This window comes from Mustelus asterias, chromosome 22 (genome assembly GCF_964213995.1).
Source record: "Mustelus asterias chromosome 22, sMusAst1.hap1.1, whole genome shotgun sequence".
Taxonomy (NCBI): domain Eukaryota; kingdom Metazoa; phylum Chordata; class Chondrichthyes; order Carcharhiniformes; family Triakidae; genus Mustelus; species Mustelus asterias.
In genome coordinates, this window is record NC_135822.1 from 7,999,537 (window position 1) to 8,018,823 (window position 19,287).

The 19,287-nt window shown below is 42.1% G+C and overlaps 1 protein-coding gene across 4 annotated transcripts in view; it reads left to right on the forward strand.

Moving 5' to 3' along the window:
* Positions 1-19,287, forward strand: part of rerea (arginine-glutamic acid dipeptide (RE) repeats a) — a 554,684-nt gene that overhangs the window by 134,619 nt on the left and 400,778 nt on the right. For 3 of the 4 annotated variants that reach the window (XM_078238699.1, XM_078238702.1, XM_078238703.1), the window contains exon 2: positions 5,091-5,536. In XM_078238699.1, the coding sequence (XP_078094825.1) occupies positions 5,236-5,536 (301 nt within the window). In that variant the 5' untranslated portion in view covers positions 5,091-5,235. The remainder of the gene's footprint in view (positions 1-5,090; positions 5,537-19,287) is intronic. The other variant, XM_078238701.1, reaches the window with a different exon arrangement.

Here is a 19,287-nt window from a genome sequence, read left to right on the forward strand (position 1 = left end):
CACAACAAAAGGAGCTACATTACTCTTAAGTACATGAATAACTAACCAGGCACGCAGTTTGTCAGAATCACCCCTTGTTCCAAAAATATATCTACGATCGCTGAACTCCCTCAGACTCTCCTTTCCTAAATAACACCCAAATTAAATAAATATGTTGGTCAAATCCCAGCTTTATAGTTACCACACAGTACAGGACTGATCATCAAGGAAATGACATTTCCTGGTCCACTGAAGATATTTAAATTGCCTTTACAAAGGTTTTATTGCAGTGTCTTGGCTCTAAGATTTTGATGCAACACCATAACATCTCTGAAAATATGTTACGGGACCACTTGGCTGTGAAATGGGTCCGAGCCTCTGGGTTGAGTGTGCCCGACTGGCTTCTGACTATGAGGTGTGGACTGGCTTCTGAGAGGGGGGTAACAATTATACTGTTTCCCCTTATGTTATTTCAGACTCGAGAATCTATATATCTCAAATTATTTCCTTTTGCAGAGTTTAGCATTTAAAGCCTTGAAGCACCCAGCCGTTTAGATAAACAGTGTCTGCTTGGGGAACTTAACATTACAATAGCAGTCATCTAAATAATCAGTTTCAGTACTAGAGCAATTTGCACCTGATCACCTTTTAGATGCTCTCATGTCTGGGAAATGCCCTGATCACTTTTAGAGGTTTGCCTGCCCCTGGAAAAAGTAAAATAAAGTTTATTTATTAGTCACAAGTAGAACATAAGAACTAGGAGCAGGAGTAGGCCATCTAGCCCCTCAAGCCTGCTCCGCCATTCAATAAGATCATGGCTGATCTGAGTAGGCTTACATTAACACTGCAATTAAGTTATTGTGAAAGTGCTTTGACAAAGGGTCATCTGGACTCAACGTCAGCTCTTTTCTCTCCTTACAGATGCTGCCAGACCTGCTGAGATTTTCCAGCATTTTCCCTTTTGGTTTCAAATTCCAGCATCTGTAGTAATTTGCTTTTATGAGGGAGAATTTAACATGGCCAATGCACTTAGCCAGCTCGTCTTTCGGACTGGGAGGCAACCCACATAAGCACAGGGAGAACGTGCAGACTCTGCACAGACAGCAATCCAAGGCTGGGAATCGAACCCCGGTCCCTGGCGCTGTGAGGCAGCAGTGCTAGCCACTGTGCCGAAATGTTGGCTGTTCCTGATGCTTGACAGGTTTCTCCCCTTCAGGACTTTCTTTCATCCTTGTTACTATTGCTAGGCAGATTTCTGACAAGATGTTAAAAAGAACGTTATAAATTAAAGAAATGATCATAAACCTGTGAACACTTGCTCGAGTCCTGTTTGTATATTTGGTTTCTTTTCTAGCCGTTTAGTTTTGGTATTAGAGATCCTAGTTACAGTACAAAAGGAAAAATCCCCATCACTCCGTGTATGCATATTCAGAGATGGAACTTATCTCAATGTGATTACCAAAACCGCAATGTGGTATGCATGCCAGTCACACAGTTATATACACCAATGTAGTACTTGCACTGAATCCTAGAGTCACTCATTTATATTTAAATCCCATTTCTTGCTTGATGTTCGAAATTGCATCGCAGTAAGTAGATTGTTGTTTTGCAAGTGGCTGTGATGCCAGTGATTTCTGTCCCTGGTATTATGCATCCAGAAGCTTTAAAGACTATGCCAAGGTGGATTTCTTTTGGTGTTTTCAACTAATCTCTAACTAATAAAGCATATTTATGTTCATCCTCCTATATTTTTATCTGTCTGTCCTGCTCAGCTCTCAACAGTTGGCGTATTTTGATTGACTGCAAATGCTGAATGTGTGACTAGGTTCTTTTCAGCAGGCTGTGTTGTGGTTGGAAGTGTATAAAATAGTTTTTCTTAACCCTTGGAAACATGACTGCAATAATGCAGTATTTTACAGATATGGAAAAACAGGTTTACTCGCCTGAGTAGGGATTGTGTCGAAATGCGATAAAGGGTGCTGGAAACTTTGCCGGTTGTATTTATGCTTGGTTTTAAGTATTCTTGAAACTGCGCTAAACAGCTTAACAAATTAGCCCTAAAGCAGAAAATTCCAATGGAACGAGTCAAAATTGTTTAACTGTGGTAAATTTTAATTGCTGTTCAATCTATGGACTTTGTTACATATCAGTCAATACCAGAACCAGTAGTAATGACGCCAGTGGTTGAATAGCCCACTGACTTTCATTGCCAAAAGCTCATGTTTTTAATAGGAAGTTCATTGAGGCATTGGAGGATGCTCATCAAGCATGGAACAGTATCCCAGCCGGAACCATGGGGAAGAATGGGGGAAAATTGCAAGAAGGTCGAAACCAGACCATAGAATCCCTACAGTGCAGAAGCAGGCCATTCGGCCCACCGAGTCTGCACTGAATCTCCGACGGAGTATCCCATCCAGACCCTATCCCGGTAATCCCACATATTTACCCCACTAATCCCCACCCCCTCCAGGACAATTTTTTAGCCTGGCCAATCAACCTAACCTGCACATCTTGCGACTGAGGGAGGAAACCAGAGCACCTGGAGGAAACCCACGCAGACACAGTGGAATATGCAAACTCCACACAGACAGTGACCCAAGCCGGGAATTGGACTCGGATCCATGGTGCTGTGAGGCAGCAGTGCTAACCACTGTGCCATTATGTTGCCCAGATCGCCAGATTAATTTTTGTTTATTCATTCATGGGACATGAGCATCGCTGGCTGGCCAGCATTTATTGTCCATCCCTAGTTGCCCTTGTGTTGCATAAAGATATTACAACTGCTGGTCTACTATATGTGGTATAAAAAGAACTCTGATTTCTTTAGAATCCACTATATTAGCTCCAGACGACTTTTTTTTATTTAAAAAAAATTTTTTTTTATACTTTCCCAATTCAATCAAATCAAATCCAATTCAGAGTCTCAACAAGTTGAGACATTTCAGATCCAGGCTGACAAGACAGGGCGAGCGACCAAACCACCCTGTCCTGGGCCTGATCTACATGAGCCAAGCTGATTGGAGAAGGAGGAGGCTCCTCCTCCAAGACTTGAGCTCATTTGCATCTTAGCCAAAAGACCGAGATGCCGCTTTAAAAAATTGCTTCATATGAAACATATGAAGCTTCAGTGTAACCTAATGACCTCAACCAAGTGCAGCCGACCATACTACACTTGATCTTAGCCAAAAGGCCTCCAGACGACTTTTTTTTAATTTCAAAAATATACTTTATTCACACAAAAAAAACTCTCCAATAAAACATTGCAAAATTACAGATCCAAATGTCATAAACAGTGTAAAAAATAATCATTTTTACAGTCCAATACCGTGCTCATTTACAAAAACATTACATTCCGTTACATTTCATTTCGTAAAACTATATACATGTGTCAGAGTTTACTGTGTGCCGTTATTTTTCAGGTTGGCACACAGTTACGCAGGCCGAGGGTATTCTGCAGTTACCTGGTCCTCGGTCTGCCTCGGTTGAGACGCTTTACACGGTGGCCTTTCCCCATTGTGCCTTGGTGGCGGCTGCCCCAAGCTTGAGCGCGTCCCTGAGCACGTAGTCCTGGACCTTGGAATGTGCCAGTCTGCAACACTCGGTCGAGGACAATTCTTTCAGCTGGAAGATCAGCAAGTTTCGGGCGGACCAAAGCGCGTCCTTCACCGAGTTGATGACCCTCCAGCAGCGGTTGATATTTGTCTCGGTGTGCGTTCCCGGAAACAGCCCGTAGAGCACAGAGTCCTGCGTCACCGAGCTGCCCGGGACGAACCGCGACAAATACCACTGCATCTCGTTCCAGACCTTCTTTGCAAAGGCACATTCCACAAGACTTTTTAAAATCAGTACAGGCAGTATTCATTAACTGTAATGGCCTCATGGTGTATAGAGTGATGCTGTAACATTGGTCTCAGAGACCTCACTTAACAAAGACTTACACAAACCAGAATATTGTGTTCAACCTGAAAAAAACCTGTTATTTTAGTCATAAAATGACAGGTATCCAGATAGTTCATCATTGGAAATACCAAGACAGCTCTTTGACACAATTAGAAAGCAATAATGCTAATTTATATACGGCCTTATTGCATCTCTCAGTAAAGCCCAAAAGCGCTTCACGTATTGTGAATTACTAGGAATTGAGGTCACTGTTATGCAGATGAATGTGACAACCCTTGTGCACTAGAATATCCGATAAAACAGCAATGAGACGAGTAGATAATCTAGTTTTGGTGGTGTTGGTTTGAGAGAATTTTCTGCTACTCGTCAAATTGTTCCATGGGATCTCTAAAGTGAAATACTGAAAGAGGCAGGCAGAGTTTTGTTTCAACTTGACCTCTGAAGGGTGCGATCTGTGACATTGCAGTGCACCCTCTTAAGTTTCAACTTGGTCCACACACTGAAGGTCCAAAATGAAGCTTGAACTCGTGGCCTAAATGAGGATGCTATCAAACTGACTGTGGCAATAGGTGACGGTGCAACACTGTTGTTAGCCAGTAATAAAATCCGAGCATCATGAAACTGATCAGAGGGCACTCCGAATCACTGGCTATTGGGTTGACACAATTATTTTCTCCACACTTATTCTGAACGGCAGTGGAATCAAAGATCATGTTTAGTTGGTGGTTAGAATTTGGCAATGATGTATATTTTTTTTATCTGTAATGACCAGTTCTGTTGTTAGCAACACTGAGGTTTGATATCTGTAGGAATATGCTGCTGTGGGTGGATGTGTAAACACATTTACAAAGAAATACCAGAACACAACTTTGGTCCTTTATTTGGTGGAGTTCCTGATCTTTATCATAGTTGAAGCTGAAGGAGGGTGATGTAGTTATCAATGTAGAGGATGGAAAAACTAAATTGTGTCTCAGGATCATCCAGTACTTTACCTGAATGATCGCTACCTTGATCATAGCTGCTAATTGGGTTGGGGTGAAAATGGCAAGCTCTTGGCATTTGTGATGCGTAGCGCATCTTTTCCTTTGCCTCACTTGTTCTTTCCTTCCCTCTCTCCTTCAGCAAATCAAAGTGCATAGGTGCATATTTGGAACGTACTGTTTTGCGAAGATAATTTTGTAATCTGTTTCTGTTTTGTTTTTTTTCCCCAGCAGTTACTAACATTTTGGGGTTGTTGGAGTGGCCGGATTTTTTCTGGAATTGAGCATTAAATTCAGAAGACTGAAGCCCAGGCTTACTGTCTACCTTTCACGGAGGCCAAGCCGTGAGAGGACAGAGGAAGGAACGTGGCGAATCATGACGGCAGATAAAGAGAAAGATCGCGATCGGGACAAGGAGAGAGATAGAAGGGATAAGCGAGAGAATGAACATTCCAGGCCACGTCGCAGCTGCACTTTGGAAGGAGGTGCTAAGAATTATGCAGAAAGTGACCACACTGAAGACGAAGAAAATGACAAAGACAGTGCCACTAATGAGGAAGCTGGGAAAAAGTCTAAAATAAAGAAACCACCGAAAAAGAAATCGCGTTATGAGAGAGCGGAGACCGGTGATATAACTTCATTTGTAACAGAGGATGATGTTATCTACAGGCCTGGAGGCAAGTAGTACTTCATGATTGATCTTTTGGATAATGTTAAAAAGACAGTAATGGATGTCAAGATTACAAGGTAGCAGTCTTTACAAGCGGTTCAGATGATGTCATGAACTTCAAGTATAACTTGAGCCAACTTTAATGGTCACTAAGCCCCAATTTCAGATTATGACCTTGAAATCACTTGGTAGCTCTTTGCTCCTCTCTTTTTCTCCCTAGAGTAAATCGGTATTGTGATGACATTGCCTCCATGCAGTTAGTGTGTAATGACCGTACCAAAGGTTGAACAATTGACTCAATTATTTGTAGTTTATTGAAATATTTTGCAGTTTGATTCTGAGAAAGTATTGCAATATATTTTACTTAAATGATAATTCAATGTTGGAATGTTTTGTGTCGAGGAATCATAAAATAGAACGCAGCAAATTGCCATTTGACATTCTCATCGCTATATCAGAAAATCCCACTACCTCAACATATTTTCTGCTGGCACGCTAAAGAACTTTGGGCCAAAAGCCAGATTTGGAGTTGGACTTTTTGCATACACTCAGCATGTTAATTTCTAATCCTGAATTGTAAAGAGGATTGAGTTTTTTTTTGGTTTTAAACGGGAAATTTTTCACACATTAATGCAACCTATTGTCTGCATGAACATTTCTCTCTCTCCCAGATTTCAGCACTGATTAAGTTATTGTGGAGCCACATATTGCCTTTACAAGTTGATGGTTTGACAAATTTAAATTCATTATGGTGACTTTTGAACTTGCTCAGATTAGACATTAATGGCAGCCAGTGTCCAGGTTAGAAACTGTGAAGCTAATACAGCATAGCTAAATCCATTCATGCTTGGACACCATTGCTTAATTCCAGTCTCAGACTTCTTTTGATATGTGAATTTTACAATGATCTAACTGTTCACCCTTGTATCTCCTCTGTGTGTAAATGCCACCTTGTGCTGAGCTGTGGATTTACATCAGCAGGAGGAAGGGGTCAAAATGATTCAAATACTTCTTGTTTTTCTAGTTTTGTTCTTTTTGTCCTTTCCGGAAACGATTTCCTCGTGATAGGAAGGGGAGAGAAGATGCTCTCCCAACACCTCCCATTCATAACATGCTACGCCTTGACAATCAACTGATTTGGCTGTGGGGAAACATGACAGCTGAGCGTGATTCATTAATTCCCCAATGTCCATATACCTGTTCAGCAAGGATCACTGGCTTATGGATCAGCAGTGGGAACACTGGCTGATTTACTTCAGAGACACCTGGGCTATCTATAATGCTTCTGAAGTCAAGGTCAGGGGTGAAATGACCGTATGCTGTACAGCTACTTCTGAGGAACCATTTTGAATTGTGTTAAGTACAGCTTATGCTCAAGGTAGGCTTGTTAATCTGCAGTTTTCAAGTCTTTTTCACGAGAACAGATGTATTGTAATTAGAAGCTGCAGGTTTTGGTCTCTTTGACATGGGCCATGGCTTCTAATCTGTAGCTTTGACACCATATGTACATTGTACTGAAATTTAATTGAGTTTGCAGTTTGAAAGCTGTCACTTTACACAGCAAATTAAATCTAGAATAACCCTTATTTTAAAATTTTAATTTCCTGCAACAGCTTTTATTTGTATAGTTCAGTTTAATACAGAAAATCTCCCAGATAATGGAAAAAGTCAAGTGTTTTACAAGTGGCTACAATGTTAGAACTGACTGAGACCATGTTGTTTATTGTAATACAACAACAAAATATTGTAATGCTGCCTCTCTGTTAGCTGTTGATGCATCTCAATGTTGGTTGAACGTCACCTTTATTTTTGAAGGTAGGTTCTTTATATGGTAAACTACTGCAAAGTACTGTGGTGGTAAACACAGATAGTTATCAGTAATGGTAAATGGAAAAGCCAAGATCAAATTCTCCCCACGTTTGCGTGGGTTTCCTCTGGGTGTCCTCCCACAGTCCAAAGATGTGCAGGTTAGGTGGATTGGCCATGCTAAATTGCCCCTTAGCATCCAACGATGTGTAGGTGAGGGGGAACTAGTGGGGTAAATGCGTGGGTTTATGGTGGTAGGACAGGGGATGAGCCTGGGTAAGAAGCTCTGTCGGAGAGTCTTTGCAGACTCAATGGGCTGAATGGCCTCCTATTCTGCGCTAAGAATTCTATGATTCAAATGGAAAGCTCAAATTGGAAGAAGTGGAAAACCTAAAGTTGATTTATCCTTGCCTGCGCTCACATAATTATAGAAACTATCCAATATTTTCTGTTATTTCTCTTGATAGCTCACTTGTCTGAAGGTAGCAGCACTGTAATATTAGATCGTTTTATTCCCTGCCTTTTGCGGAAAAATGCTTTGAGAGAGATACTGCTGTGGGTACTAAAGGACAATACGTTGTTGACCCTCATTTATGTTGGCTGGGCTTTGAGATTTTGACATGGTTAACTACTATCAGATGCACTGATGAACAGCTAGATGTCAAATTTGAAATTCTTCAGCCAGTTGGCAGCCTCCTCCTCAGCTTGATGTAGGACAGTGGGACTGCTGCTGAAGCCGGGGCACTTGTCGATTATATGCACCATGGTTTGCACTTCACCACAGCTGCACAGGGGGGAGTCATGGTCTCCCCAATGGAAGGGGTTGTTGTGGCAGGGTCTGACTCCAGTGAGGAAACCCATTCAGTTTGACCAGTTTGCATCATGGGAGGTCGAAACCTTGGATTTCCAATGTGAGATCATCAGCCAGTGCTGATTCTGGACTGTGCTGTTGGTGTTTTGCCACAGGTCCTTCCACAAAACTTCAGCAGCACTGCCTCGCTCGGGCAAATTGGTCCAGCTTGGCAGCTTTGAGATGAAGTGTTTGCTGGATGGGTGGGTGATGTCTTCTACCAGTGGTCGGTCTGGATTTTTGTGCACTCTTTCCAGCAACCGTGCTGTGCTAGCTTCATGATGGATTTGTGGTGGCAGAGTGCAGATAACCAATTTGTGTTTGACCAGATTGCTGCTGAGTTGGTCTCATTCAGCTGGACATCGACTAGTTTGCAGTGCACATGGTTCTTCCAGACTGAAGTGCAATACTCAGCTGCTGAGTGGCAGAGAGCCAAAGAGGAGGTTCTTAAAATTCTGGTGTTGGCTCCCCAAGAGGCTCCTGCTAGTTTGCTAATGAGATTGTTATGAGTCTTCAGTTTAGCTGTGACTTTCGAGAGGCTTCAAGGACAGTGTGTGGTCCAAAATGTCACCAGGGTGAATGGGTGTAGTAGGATGGTGTTTGAAGCAACTGCTGTTTAGGTAGAGGTCAAATTTTTGCATTGTCAAGATGGTGGACACATGATACCGTTTCGGCAGCACTTGGTTTGAGGCACCAGTTTTACAGTAGTCAGAGAGTTTACTAAGGTCGTCTGACGCAAATCTTTGTCACTCTGACGCAAATCTTTGTCTCGTCACTGGACGCAGGTGAGGTCCCAGAGGATTGGAGGATAGCTAATGTGGTCCCGTTATTTAAGAAGGGTAGGAAGGATAACCCGGGTAATTATAGGCCGGTGAGCTTGACGTCCGTGGTGGGGAAGTTGTTGGAGAAGATTCTTAGAGATAGGATGTATGCGCATTGAGAAAGGAATAAACTCATTAATGATAGTCAGCATGGTTTTGTGAGAGGGAGGTCATGCCTCACTAACCTGGTGGAGTTTTTTGAAGAAGTGACCAAAATGGTTGACGAGGGAAGGGCCGTGGATGTCGTCTATATGGACTTTAGTAAAGCGTTTGACAAAGTCCCTCATGGTAGGCTGGTGAAAAAGGTTGGATCTCATGGGATAAAGGGAGGAGGTGGCTAGATGGGTGGAGAACTGGCTTGGTCACAGAAGACAGAGGGTGGTAGCGGAAGGGTCTTTTTCCGGCTGGAGGCCTGTGACTAGTGGTGTTCCGCAGGGCTCTGTATTGGGACCTCTGCTGTTTGTGATTTATATAAATGATCTGGAAGAAGGTGTAACTGGGGTGATCAGTAAGTTTGCGGACGACACAAAATTGGCAGGACTTGCAGATAGTGTGGAGCATTGTCAGAAGCTACAGAAGGATATAGATAGGCTGGAAATTTGGGCAAAGAAATGGCAGATGGCATTCAATCCTGATAAATGCGAAGTGATGCATTTTGGTAGAAATAATGTAGGGAGGAGCTATATGATAAATGGCAGAACCATAAAGGGTGTAGATACGCAGAGGGACCTGGGTGTGCAAGTCCACAGATCCTTGAAAGTGACGTCACAGGTGGAGAAGGCGGTGAAGAAGGCATATGGCATGCTTGCCTTTATAGGGCGGGGCATAGAGTATAAAAGTTGGGGTCTGATGTTGCAGATGTATAGAACGTTGGTTCGGCCGCATTTGGAATACTGCGTCCAGTTCTGGTCGCCACACTACCAGAAGGACGTGGAGGCTTTGGAGAGAGTACAGAGGAGGTTTACCAGGATGTTACCTGGTATGGAGGGGCTTAGTAATGAGGAGAGATTGGGTAAACTGGGGTTGTTCTCCCTGGAAAGACGGAGGATGAGGGGAGACTTAATAGAGGTGTATAAAATTATGAAGGGCATAGATAGGGTGAACGGTGGGAAGCTTTTCCCCAGGTCGGTGGTGACGTTCACGAGGGGTCATAGGTTCAAGGTGAAGGGGGGGAGGTTTAACACAGATATCAGAAGGACATATTTTACACAGAGGGTGGTGGGGGCCTGGAATGCGCTGCCAGGCAAGGTGGTGGAGGCGGACACACTGGGAACGTTTAAGACTTATCTAGACAGCCATATGAACGGAGTGGGAATGGAGGGATACAAAAGAATGGTCTAGTTTGGACCAGGGAGCGGCGCGGGCTTGGAGGGCCGAAGGGCCTGTTCCTGTGCTGTATTGTTCTTTGTTCTTCTTTGTTCTATTAAGAGCATTGTTAATCCCAGTGAAATCTCTTGCTTGGCAAGCACAGCAGAAGTCAACTGCATAGATGAACTTGCAGCTACATGTGGCTGGCAGGTCAGTTATGTACAAGTTGAACAGGGTTGGGGGTCAGTACTGGTCTTTGATGTTGGCCATTTTGCTGCCTCTTCCATGGACTGGCTCAACAGTCAGTTTTGAAGTCGAGAAGCGATGATATCAACAATCCAGGGTGGTAGGGCCTAGAAAGCTTGACTAGTAGATCTTTATGCCAAACAAGTGTCGTAGGCTGCAGTGAGATTGAGATGTTTGACTCCAGTTTTCAGGCACTTCTGAAAACCGTTTTCGATGTGGGTGGTGAGGGCAGGTATCTGGTCTTTTGTGCTGTGCTCGTTTTGGAATCCAGCTTGGCCGATGGATAGTGTATCCGCCACGGTTGATTGGATATGGCAAGCTGATGTCCTCCAGCAGCTTATAACACATGGATAGAAGAGAAGTTGGTCTGTAACAGGAAGCTTCTTTAGGATTCGTGCCAGGCTTGGCGATTGTTATGATCTTAGTCCACCAAATATTTGCTTCTCCTGGGTGGTTCTGGTCAGGAATACAGAGGGCCATTTTGCTGCCAGGAGGCCAAAGTGCTGAAGAAATTCAGTATAGATTTGGTTGTAACCCGCAGCTTTGCCAGGTTTCAGTTTGCTGATTGCACCTCAACCGTGTTTATGGCTTCAGCTGTTTGGGCTGATCTCGTGTCTTTTCCCTTTTGAAGGACCACCATTCCATAGCAACATTGCGACTATTGCTTGCTCTGGGGTGAGTGCTCTGCCACCTTTGACAAGTTGATTAGCCACTGCACTTGGCGGGATGCAACTCCAGTTGGAAGTTGTGGATTGCTGCTAGTTGCTGGATCCATCTTCAACCTTTCAGGCTGGCTTGAGTGCAGTCCAGGCTGCTAGTGAACTCTTCCCAGTGAGTGTGGCATGCATTGTGTAGTGTTTCAATGAGATAGTCGACAATATCTGGATCGCCAGATTACTCAAATTCTATGAGTGAACTCTTGACGTTCATAGTTGAGTCAAGGAATGCATGTTGGACAAAACCCACTTGGTTAACTGTACTAAGATAAAAGCAAAATATTGCGGATACTGGAATCTGAAACAAAAACCGAAGATGCTGGAAAATCCCGGCAGGTCTGACAGCATCTGTGGAGAGAGAATAGAGCCAACGTTGAGAGTCTGGATGACCCTTCAACGTTGGCTCTATTCTCTCTTCACAGATGCTGTCAGACCTGCTGGGATTTTCCATTGGTTAACTGTACTGTACAGATCTTCTGATAATGAAGGTCTACAGCAGAGTTACAGATGAGACTTTGAAGTAATTACATGTGCATCTTGGGACCCTTGAGTCAAGAGACAGAGCTACAAATAAAGAAATTGGCACTGCACCCGTCAAGATGGTCCCAAAACACATGGCACTGATTAGCTGCAAGATAATATTCGGCTGGTGGAATCCTGGGTCTTTTTAATATTAGCTGACCTTGAGTAGAAAGCCAACTACAGCCCATTCATGTGGTCACGAAAGAACTGTTTTCATCTTTTCACCAGCTTATTTTCACTCTATTTTCTTTGCCTTCAGCTTTTGCACCGAGTTAAAAGTGTGAATTGTTCCAGTACTAACTAGTTCTCAAGAAATAAAATAAGGAGAGTTGTCATTTGACGTTGGGGGACGTTGAGGTGATGGAGAAATAATTAATTTAGCAGTTGGTCACCAACATTGAACTTTCTCTTGTTTGCCTCTCTCTGCAACAACTTTACCGTTTGTTTTTGGGTCCTTTTAACACGTTAAAAGTTTGGGGACATTTACTTTTGAGGATTTGAGCAAATTCGTTCAAATATTCCTTTGAGTATAAAATTGCCAGTAGAAAACATTATAAGTTCTTCACTCCACATTTATTCCAGGTTTTGTTCCCTGGTCTCTTCCTTGCTATCTATCACTTTGGGTCTGCTTTCAGTGTGCTCAGTGCAGTTTCTGAACTGGTCCAGGTAGGAAAGCTTTTGAGTGTTTTGGCTACAACTTTGCCAGATTCTAGTGACTAGTGGCTTTGACTCCTTCAATATCTCTATTTAAAAGTTTATATCAGTGTAGTCGTCCTCCTATCCATAGCTGGTGTTCCTTCTCAATTTTCATTGACATTTCTGTTCAGGTACTTCCCATTCCCATTTCCAGAAGGATGATCTACTCCAGTGCTGTCAGTTGGCTTACTGAGTAGTCTGGTATTAATATGCTCATAGAAAAACACAATTGAAAGCATAATACTTTAATGTTCTGGTGTGATGCTTTCAATTCATCAACTCAAAACATCCCAACACCAGTGCTTCATTTTGGTGTTATACAGCTTGGAGAACACCACCTTCAGACCAAATCCATACTTGGAAAGATGCAATCAATACTTGATTATTCTCATTATTATTTGCAGTAAATGGCCTGTACAGAAATTTCACAAGTCCTCCATTACAAGTTACTGTCAGTGGAAGAGATCACTGAATCATGAACCAATCCACTGCTAGTTGGTTGACTAGTTGAACTTAACTAGGACTTTGTTCCAGGCACTATTGTGCTAAAAATAAACTTGCTTCATTGACATGGCCCTCTTCTACAGCTTGGACTAAAAGGGAGGCTGAGCCTTTGTACTTCTCTCCAAACAGTCTGTGCCCACCCATTCTAGTGGTTTTGTGGTGTCCTGGGTTTAAAGGATGAAGAAGCTCCTACAAGGTAAGTAATAATTCTGTCACTTAGGATACTTTCATCCACAGGAATGCTTCTACAAATTACTCATGTCAAGCATATACAGAATACATACCCTCCATGTATCAGGGAAAGAAAACATAAATCATCGATACTGATATTTTCAACGTCTAATACACAAATTATATGTCACAGACAGTTTCAGTATTTCCAGATGTAGCAACCCACTGCAACGCAGTTATTTTTTCATGGCTCACATGTTTTCTCTTAACCTGTCATACTGAAGAGCTAACCATTTCCCTTTGAGGAACAAACCAAACCATACCAAGTATTTTGGGGTTCTTCCATCCCTCAGATCAATAGTCTTTCACCTCTTGCCTTCTGGAGTTACAGAAGTACCATAAAAGGAAATAATATGTAACTTTGAAGACTGAAACTGATTTTGTAAAGTTTAAGGTGGATTGATTTTTTTTTTTGTAAACTGCACACCACATCCTCTATCCTAATTCTCCACAGTTTGAAATTGATCCCTGGCATCTGAACCACGGGCAGATCTCCCTTGGCGTCAGTTTTGGTGGATCAGCAGATGCGCTGTTTTATAACAATAGGGATGTTATGCAATGTAATACATGATGTATAATGAGTACTGATTTACATGATGTGGGGTTGCTGGCGTTGGACTGGGGTAGGCACAGTAAGTAGTCTCACAACACCAGGTTAAAGCCCAACAGGTTTATTTGGTGGCACGAGCTTTCGGAGCGTTGCCCCTTCATGGTCTCACAACCTGGTGTTGTGAGACTACTTACTGTACTGATTTACAGTGATGGAAGAAGTTGAATGCTTCATCAAATCAATTCATCAATAACTGTAAAAGTGTTCGAGAGATTGCGACACCTAAAAAGAAGTGTGTGCCATATGCTAGAAGCTGCCTCTTGGGTTTGGGAATTAGTGAGATAATCACGAGCAGAGGAAGCGAGTGGGGCTTTAGATTTCTTGGACTCTAATTTAAGATTAGGTTATTTGTTTGGATAAGTATTGCAACATTTAAAAACATATGTATATAACAGTAAAATGTTTAAGATCATGCCTGATTTAACTTTGTAATGCACAGTTCCAATTTTGTGGCTGAACTGTCACCACAAAGTAAACCAAATAATGAATGACAACAACTAAGATGTATTTTGTCAAAGAAAAATAAATACATGCATCATTCTAATAATGGACCAATGTGTACATGTCTAGACTTTAATTTACCAGGATCTGTTTCACTGGACTGTTTGCTCTATCCCAGAATTTGCTTTGACATATTTAAAATGCACACACATTCATTCATTAGCACCTAAATCTTCAGCTTTCTGTGCCATTTGAAACGTAACATGGAAACGTGGAGGGCTATTTGCAGTTTAGTCATGTTCCCGTCCTTTTCGGCTCAGCCCACCAAACCATTAAAATGTCAGAGGTATCAAAAGACTGAAAATATTTAATCGCATAACGCAGATAAGATGTCATCTAGCTATACAAGATGTCATACATCACATTGCTGCAAACAAGAACACTCTTGTTTAGTTTTATTCATTGCTTTTTGTAATTTAAGGTTTGGATGAAGTCTGCACTATCGTTAAGATACCCCAGGGGTTAACATAATGAAGCTATTCTTTAGTGTAGCTCATATGGTATTTAAGTATGTCATGCTCACATTTTTATTTTGGTAATAATGCAAGCCTACGCAGAAGATCTGTTCTGTTTAAACTATTTTTGTGATTATTGAGTGATGTTGTTTTGCTGAACAGGGTTGGTGCTTTTGTGATGATGTAGTTCAAGTCCTAGTGGTACAATTTGAATGTTGTAATTCAACAAATTCCAGGAACTGTAATTACTCTGTGTAATTTTATCCTGTGATTCTACACTAACCAATTTGAAGCTTGCTTTAAGTTGCACGAATGCATAGACACTTTACTACTGTACCAGATTTAAGAAAGATTTCTAAACTGGAGCGATTTCCATTTTCAAAAAAATTGCTCAAATTGTTTCACTTGTTTGACTGCTGACTCTTCCGGTTTAATATAACTTGTGTTCCTGACTAGAAGATCAAAAACGCACCTTGTTCACAAGGTCTCACTTCTCGTTCTATGGAAGTCCATTCATATGATATTAGCTATTCTTTGTCTCTCAAATACTGGTTATTTTGAGAATTGCGTGGCCTCTTGCCAGGTGGGGTAACAGGGTGGAGTTGGAGATGACTATAACCAAAAAGCATAGCTCACAAATCTGACTCGGGTGTTATCTGGATCCACTAAGAGTTGGGTAAAATTGAATTGGAATATTCACAGATTTGTTTAGACCAGTTGCAACTATGATTCAACAATATGATAGTTAACTCTGCATTTCTATGTCTCTGAGTTTGGGACAGAATTCTGGGTTTTGGTGCTATATTTGTCCAGAATGAGGAGACACAGACGTAAAAGATTTGAATGCAAGAGATTTAAGATGGAGAGAGGGGAGAGGCTTTCAAGGATTGTAGATTGTGGAATGCAGAACCGGAGCTGATGATTGACCAATGTCAAATTGAAGGATAGGTTATATCGGTAGTTGAAGGGAAGGGTGTGATAACACGAAATGGGAACACCCTATGCACATGGGATTAAGATTCCTGCGCATGCAGAGGATAAACAACAACATGGACTGGTTGAATGGAATAGCCTGTTTTCATGTTGCATCTTTAGTGCAATTCTGTGAAGAAGCCAAAAGATGAGGTGTCTTTTCCCTTGATCAGATTAGCTACAGTATTTGATGTGCATAGACTTAGTAGAATATTAAAATTATTAACGTTGACTTGGGAGTTCTGGCTTCTTGAGGATTTTTACTTTCCTTACAACATTTCATCCATCACTTTTTTTTGTATATGTTGAAACAAAGGTAATCATGGACTTGAATGTTTGTAATTGAGGGTAGTTTTCTATTAAAGAGTAGATCAGAAACTTGGACAACCTTTGATTATTGATTAGATACTCTCAAAATTGAAGATGCTTACTATCCATTTCTGATTTGGTGCCTACTGTGGTTTGGTTCTCATTTTCCCTTACGGCAATGATGATGAACCAATAGTAACCCTACTCCTTACATGGTTCAGGCCCTCGGTGAAGTACTTAATAATGACATTTATATGTACTTCTGTACTTGTAATGTAGAAATCATAGAAACCCTACAGTACAGAAAGAGGCCATTCGGCCCATCGAGTCTGCACCGACCACAATCCCACCCAGGCCCTACCCCATATTCACCCACTAATCCCTCTAACCTGCGCATCTCAGGACACTAAGGGCAATCATTAGCATGGCCAATCAACCTAACCCGCACATCTTTGGACTGTGGGAGGAAACCGGAGCACACAGAGGAAACCCACGCAGACACGAGGAGAATGTGCAAACTCCACACAGACAGTGACCCAAGCCGGAATCGAACCCAGGCCCCTGGAGCTGTGAACCAGCAGTGCTAACCACTGTGCTACCGTGTAGGAATGGTGTATTATTTAGAATTTTAATTCAACATTACCCTTCCTTCAATACCCTGTCCAGCAGTTTGCTGTTACCTGCTGAATATGTCTATTTTTGTTACTACATGATTGTTAACATGTTTGCACATTTTTAACCTAATTACTTAGCCTATATATGAAATTTTCAATTAAGTCACACTGCATTGCAGCCTTTGGGCTGTGAAGATGTTTCTTAAAAAAAATACCATTATAACCTTCTATAGGATATTATCATCAGCAAGAACATTGCTACTCTTGATGACATTTGGCACATAATTTAAGATCGGATATGACCTGTGGCTGGGCGTGAGATTCTTCTTATTAGGTCTAAATCAGGCTCATCAAGGACTGATGAGCAAATTTCAGAAAGATAAGGTTTGGCACAACAATAAACTGAATTTCAAAAAGGTTTTAGCTCAAAAAAATGTTTTAAGGAAAGAAAGAATTGCTGAACAAATGTAAAGTAATATTATAGCAATAAACTGTCGGAGTAAGCAGTAAAAATGACCAGGGCGTTGGAGGTTCAGTGTTTGTGAGTGGGAAGGTGTGGGTGCGAGCCTGTGTATATGTTGGTGTGCGGTGTTGCGAGTGAGTGATAAGACTGAGACTGGGCGTAAGGCAGATTCATGCTTACCCGCACTTGCTCATCCCCTCACTTCCCCCCCTCACTCATCCCCTCACCCATCCCCTCACCATCCCACCCACCCCCTCAACACCCCACCCACCTACTTACTCACTCACTCACTCACCATTTCCTCCCTGCTCCTACCAAAATGTCAAAACTTCAATCTCCCTGGGCCTGATTTCACTTTGCCCTCCCTTGTCCTGCTAAGACCTCTCCGGCCCTGTTGTGCTGGTCTTCCTGGGCTCCAGCTCCACTGTGCCTGACCCCAACATAGTTTGGTCTCTAGGCCTCCAGCTCCAACATATCTTCCCTTCTCTTGCACACCACCCTACGCTGTCCGACCAATCAAGGACTTTTTCTCTCCCTCATTTGCTGCTGATAACGCCCAGAAGCAGCCTCTGATTGGAGGAGAATCTTGCATTGGAATTCAGCTAGTTGATAGGAATTTTGAAAGCTTCCTCTGCGGGCCACATAGAGGGGCTTTGTGGGCCACATCTGGCCCGTGGACCATACCTTGGACAAGCCTGGTCTAAATGGGGAAATGTTGTTGAGCTATCTTCATCCATTGTTCCAGCTTGGACACAGTCCGTAATGGAGCATCATTATTCAAACATAAATCAGCTAGATTCCACAAATAAACAAAGGCATGCATGTTTACACTGTTTGGTTTTACAGACAATGTTTACTTTTTCAGAAATACTTTAAAGTCTTTGAAAACTGACCAGGAATACAAATCAGTTATCAACGGGTGCACTCTTCAATGGAAATTGTAACTGGTCCGGTTGAGCTGCTATTCTGTATTTTAAGTCTATAAGTTAGTGTATAGTCCAATGGAGTAGATAGCAGCCCTTATCCACATGTTTAATATGATGAAGTAGGTAAACCTTCTGCAAAGGTTTCAAAGTGATTTTTAATTCTTTACTTTTTCACTCTCTGGGACAATTAATACATTCACCATTTATTATTTTCAGTAGGCAATAAAGTCAAATTGTTTGTTATGTAACCTTCTCCCTCCAGAGACGCATATCAAAATGATTAGCTCCGTGGGAGAAATGGTGGCATAATGGTAATGTCACTGGACTACTAATCCACAGGACCAGGCTAATGCTTTGGGGACATAGGTTCAAATCCCACAGCAGCTGGTGGAATCAAAATTAATAAATTCTGGAATTAAAAGCTAGTCTAAGTAACGGTGACCATGAAACCTTTGTTTGTTGTCAAAACCCATCTCATTCACTTAATGTCTTTTAGGGAAGAAATTTGCCATCCTTACCTGCTCTGACTGATGTGAGTGACTCTTAACTACGCTCCGCAATGGCCAAGCAAGCCACTCTGTACAAGGACAATTGGAGATGGGCAATAATTGCCTTACGAACAACGAATAAAATAATCATAAATTGTAATCGCATATAACAGGGGCGGCATGGTGGTACACTGGTTAGCACAGCTGCCTCACAGCGCCAGGGACCCAGGTTCAATTCCAGCCTTGGGTGACTGCCTGTGTGGAGTTGACACGTTCTCCCCGTATCTTCATGGGTTTCTTCTGGGTGCTTCGGTTTCCTCCCAAAGATGTGCAGGTTCGGTGGATTAGCCATGCTAAGTACATGGGGTTACGGGGATAGGGCCTGGGTAAGATGCTCTGTCAGAGTTGACACAGTCTCGATGGGTTGAATGGCCTATTTCATACTGTAGGGATTCTATAATAACATTAGGTTTATAAATTATATGACTTATGATTAGCGCAGCAGACATCAGAAGTAAAATCTAATGCAGAGTTTAGAGGAACAAGATGCCGAAAGAAAAATGTTTAAAATGATTTTAAAATAGATAAAAAAGATTGGTAATGTAATGTAAGAGGACAAAATACACCATTTAATAAATAAACATGCTCTTTCGCGCACGTTCTTGCACTAAAACGCGCGCACACATGTTCTCGCACTAAAACACGCGCACACACACTCTC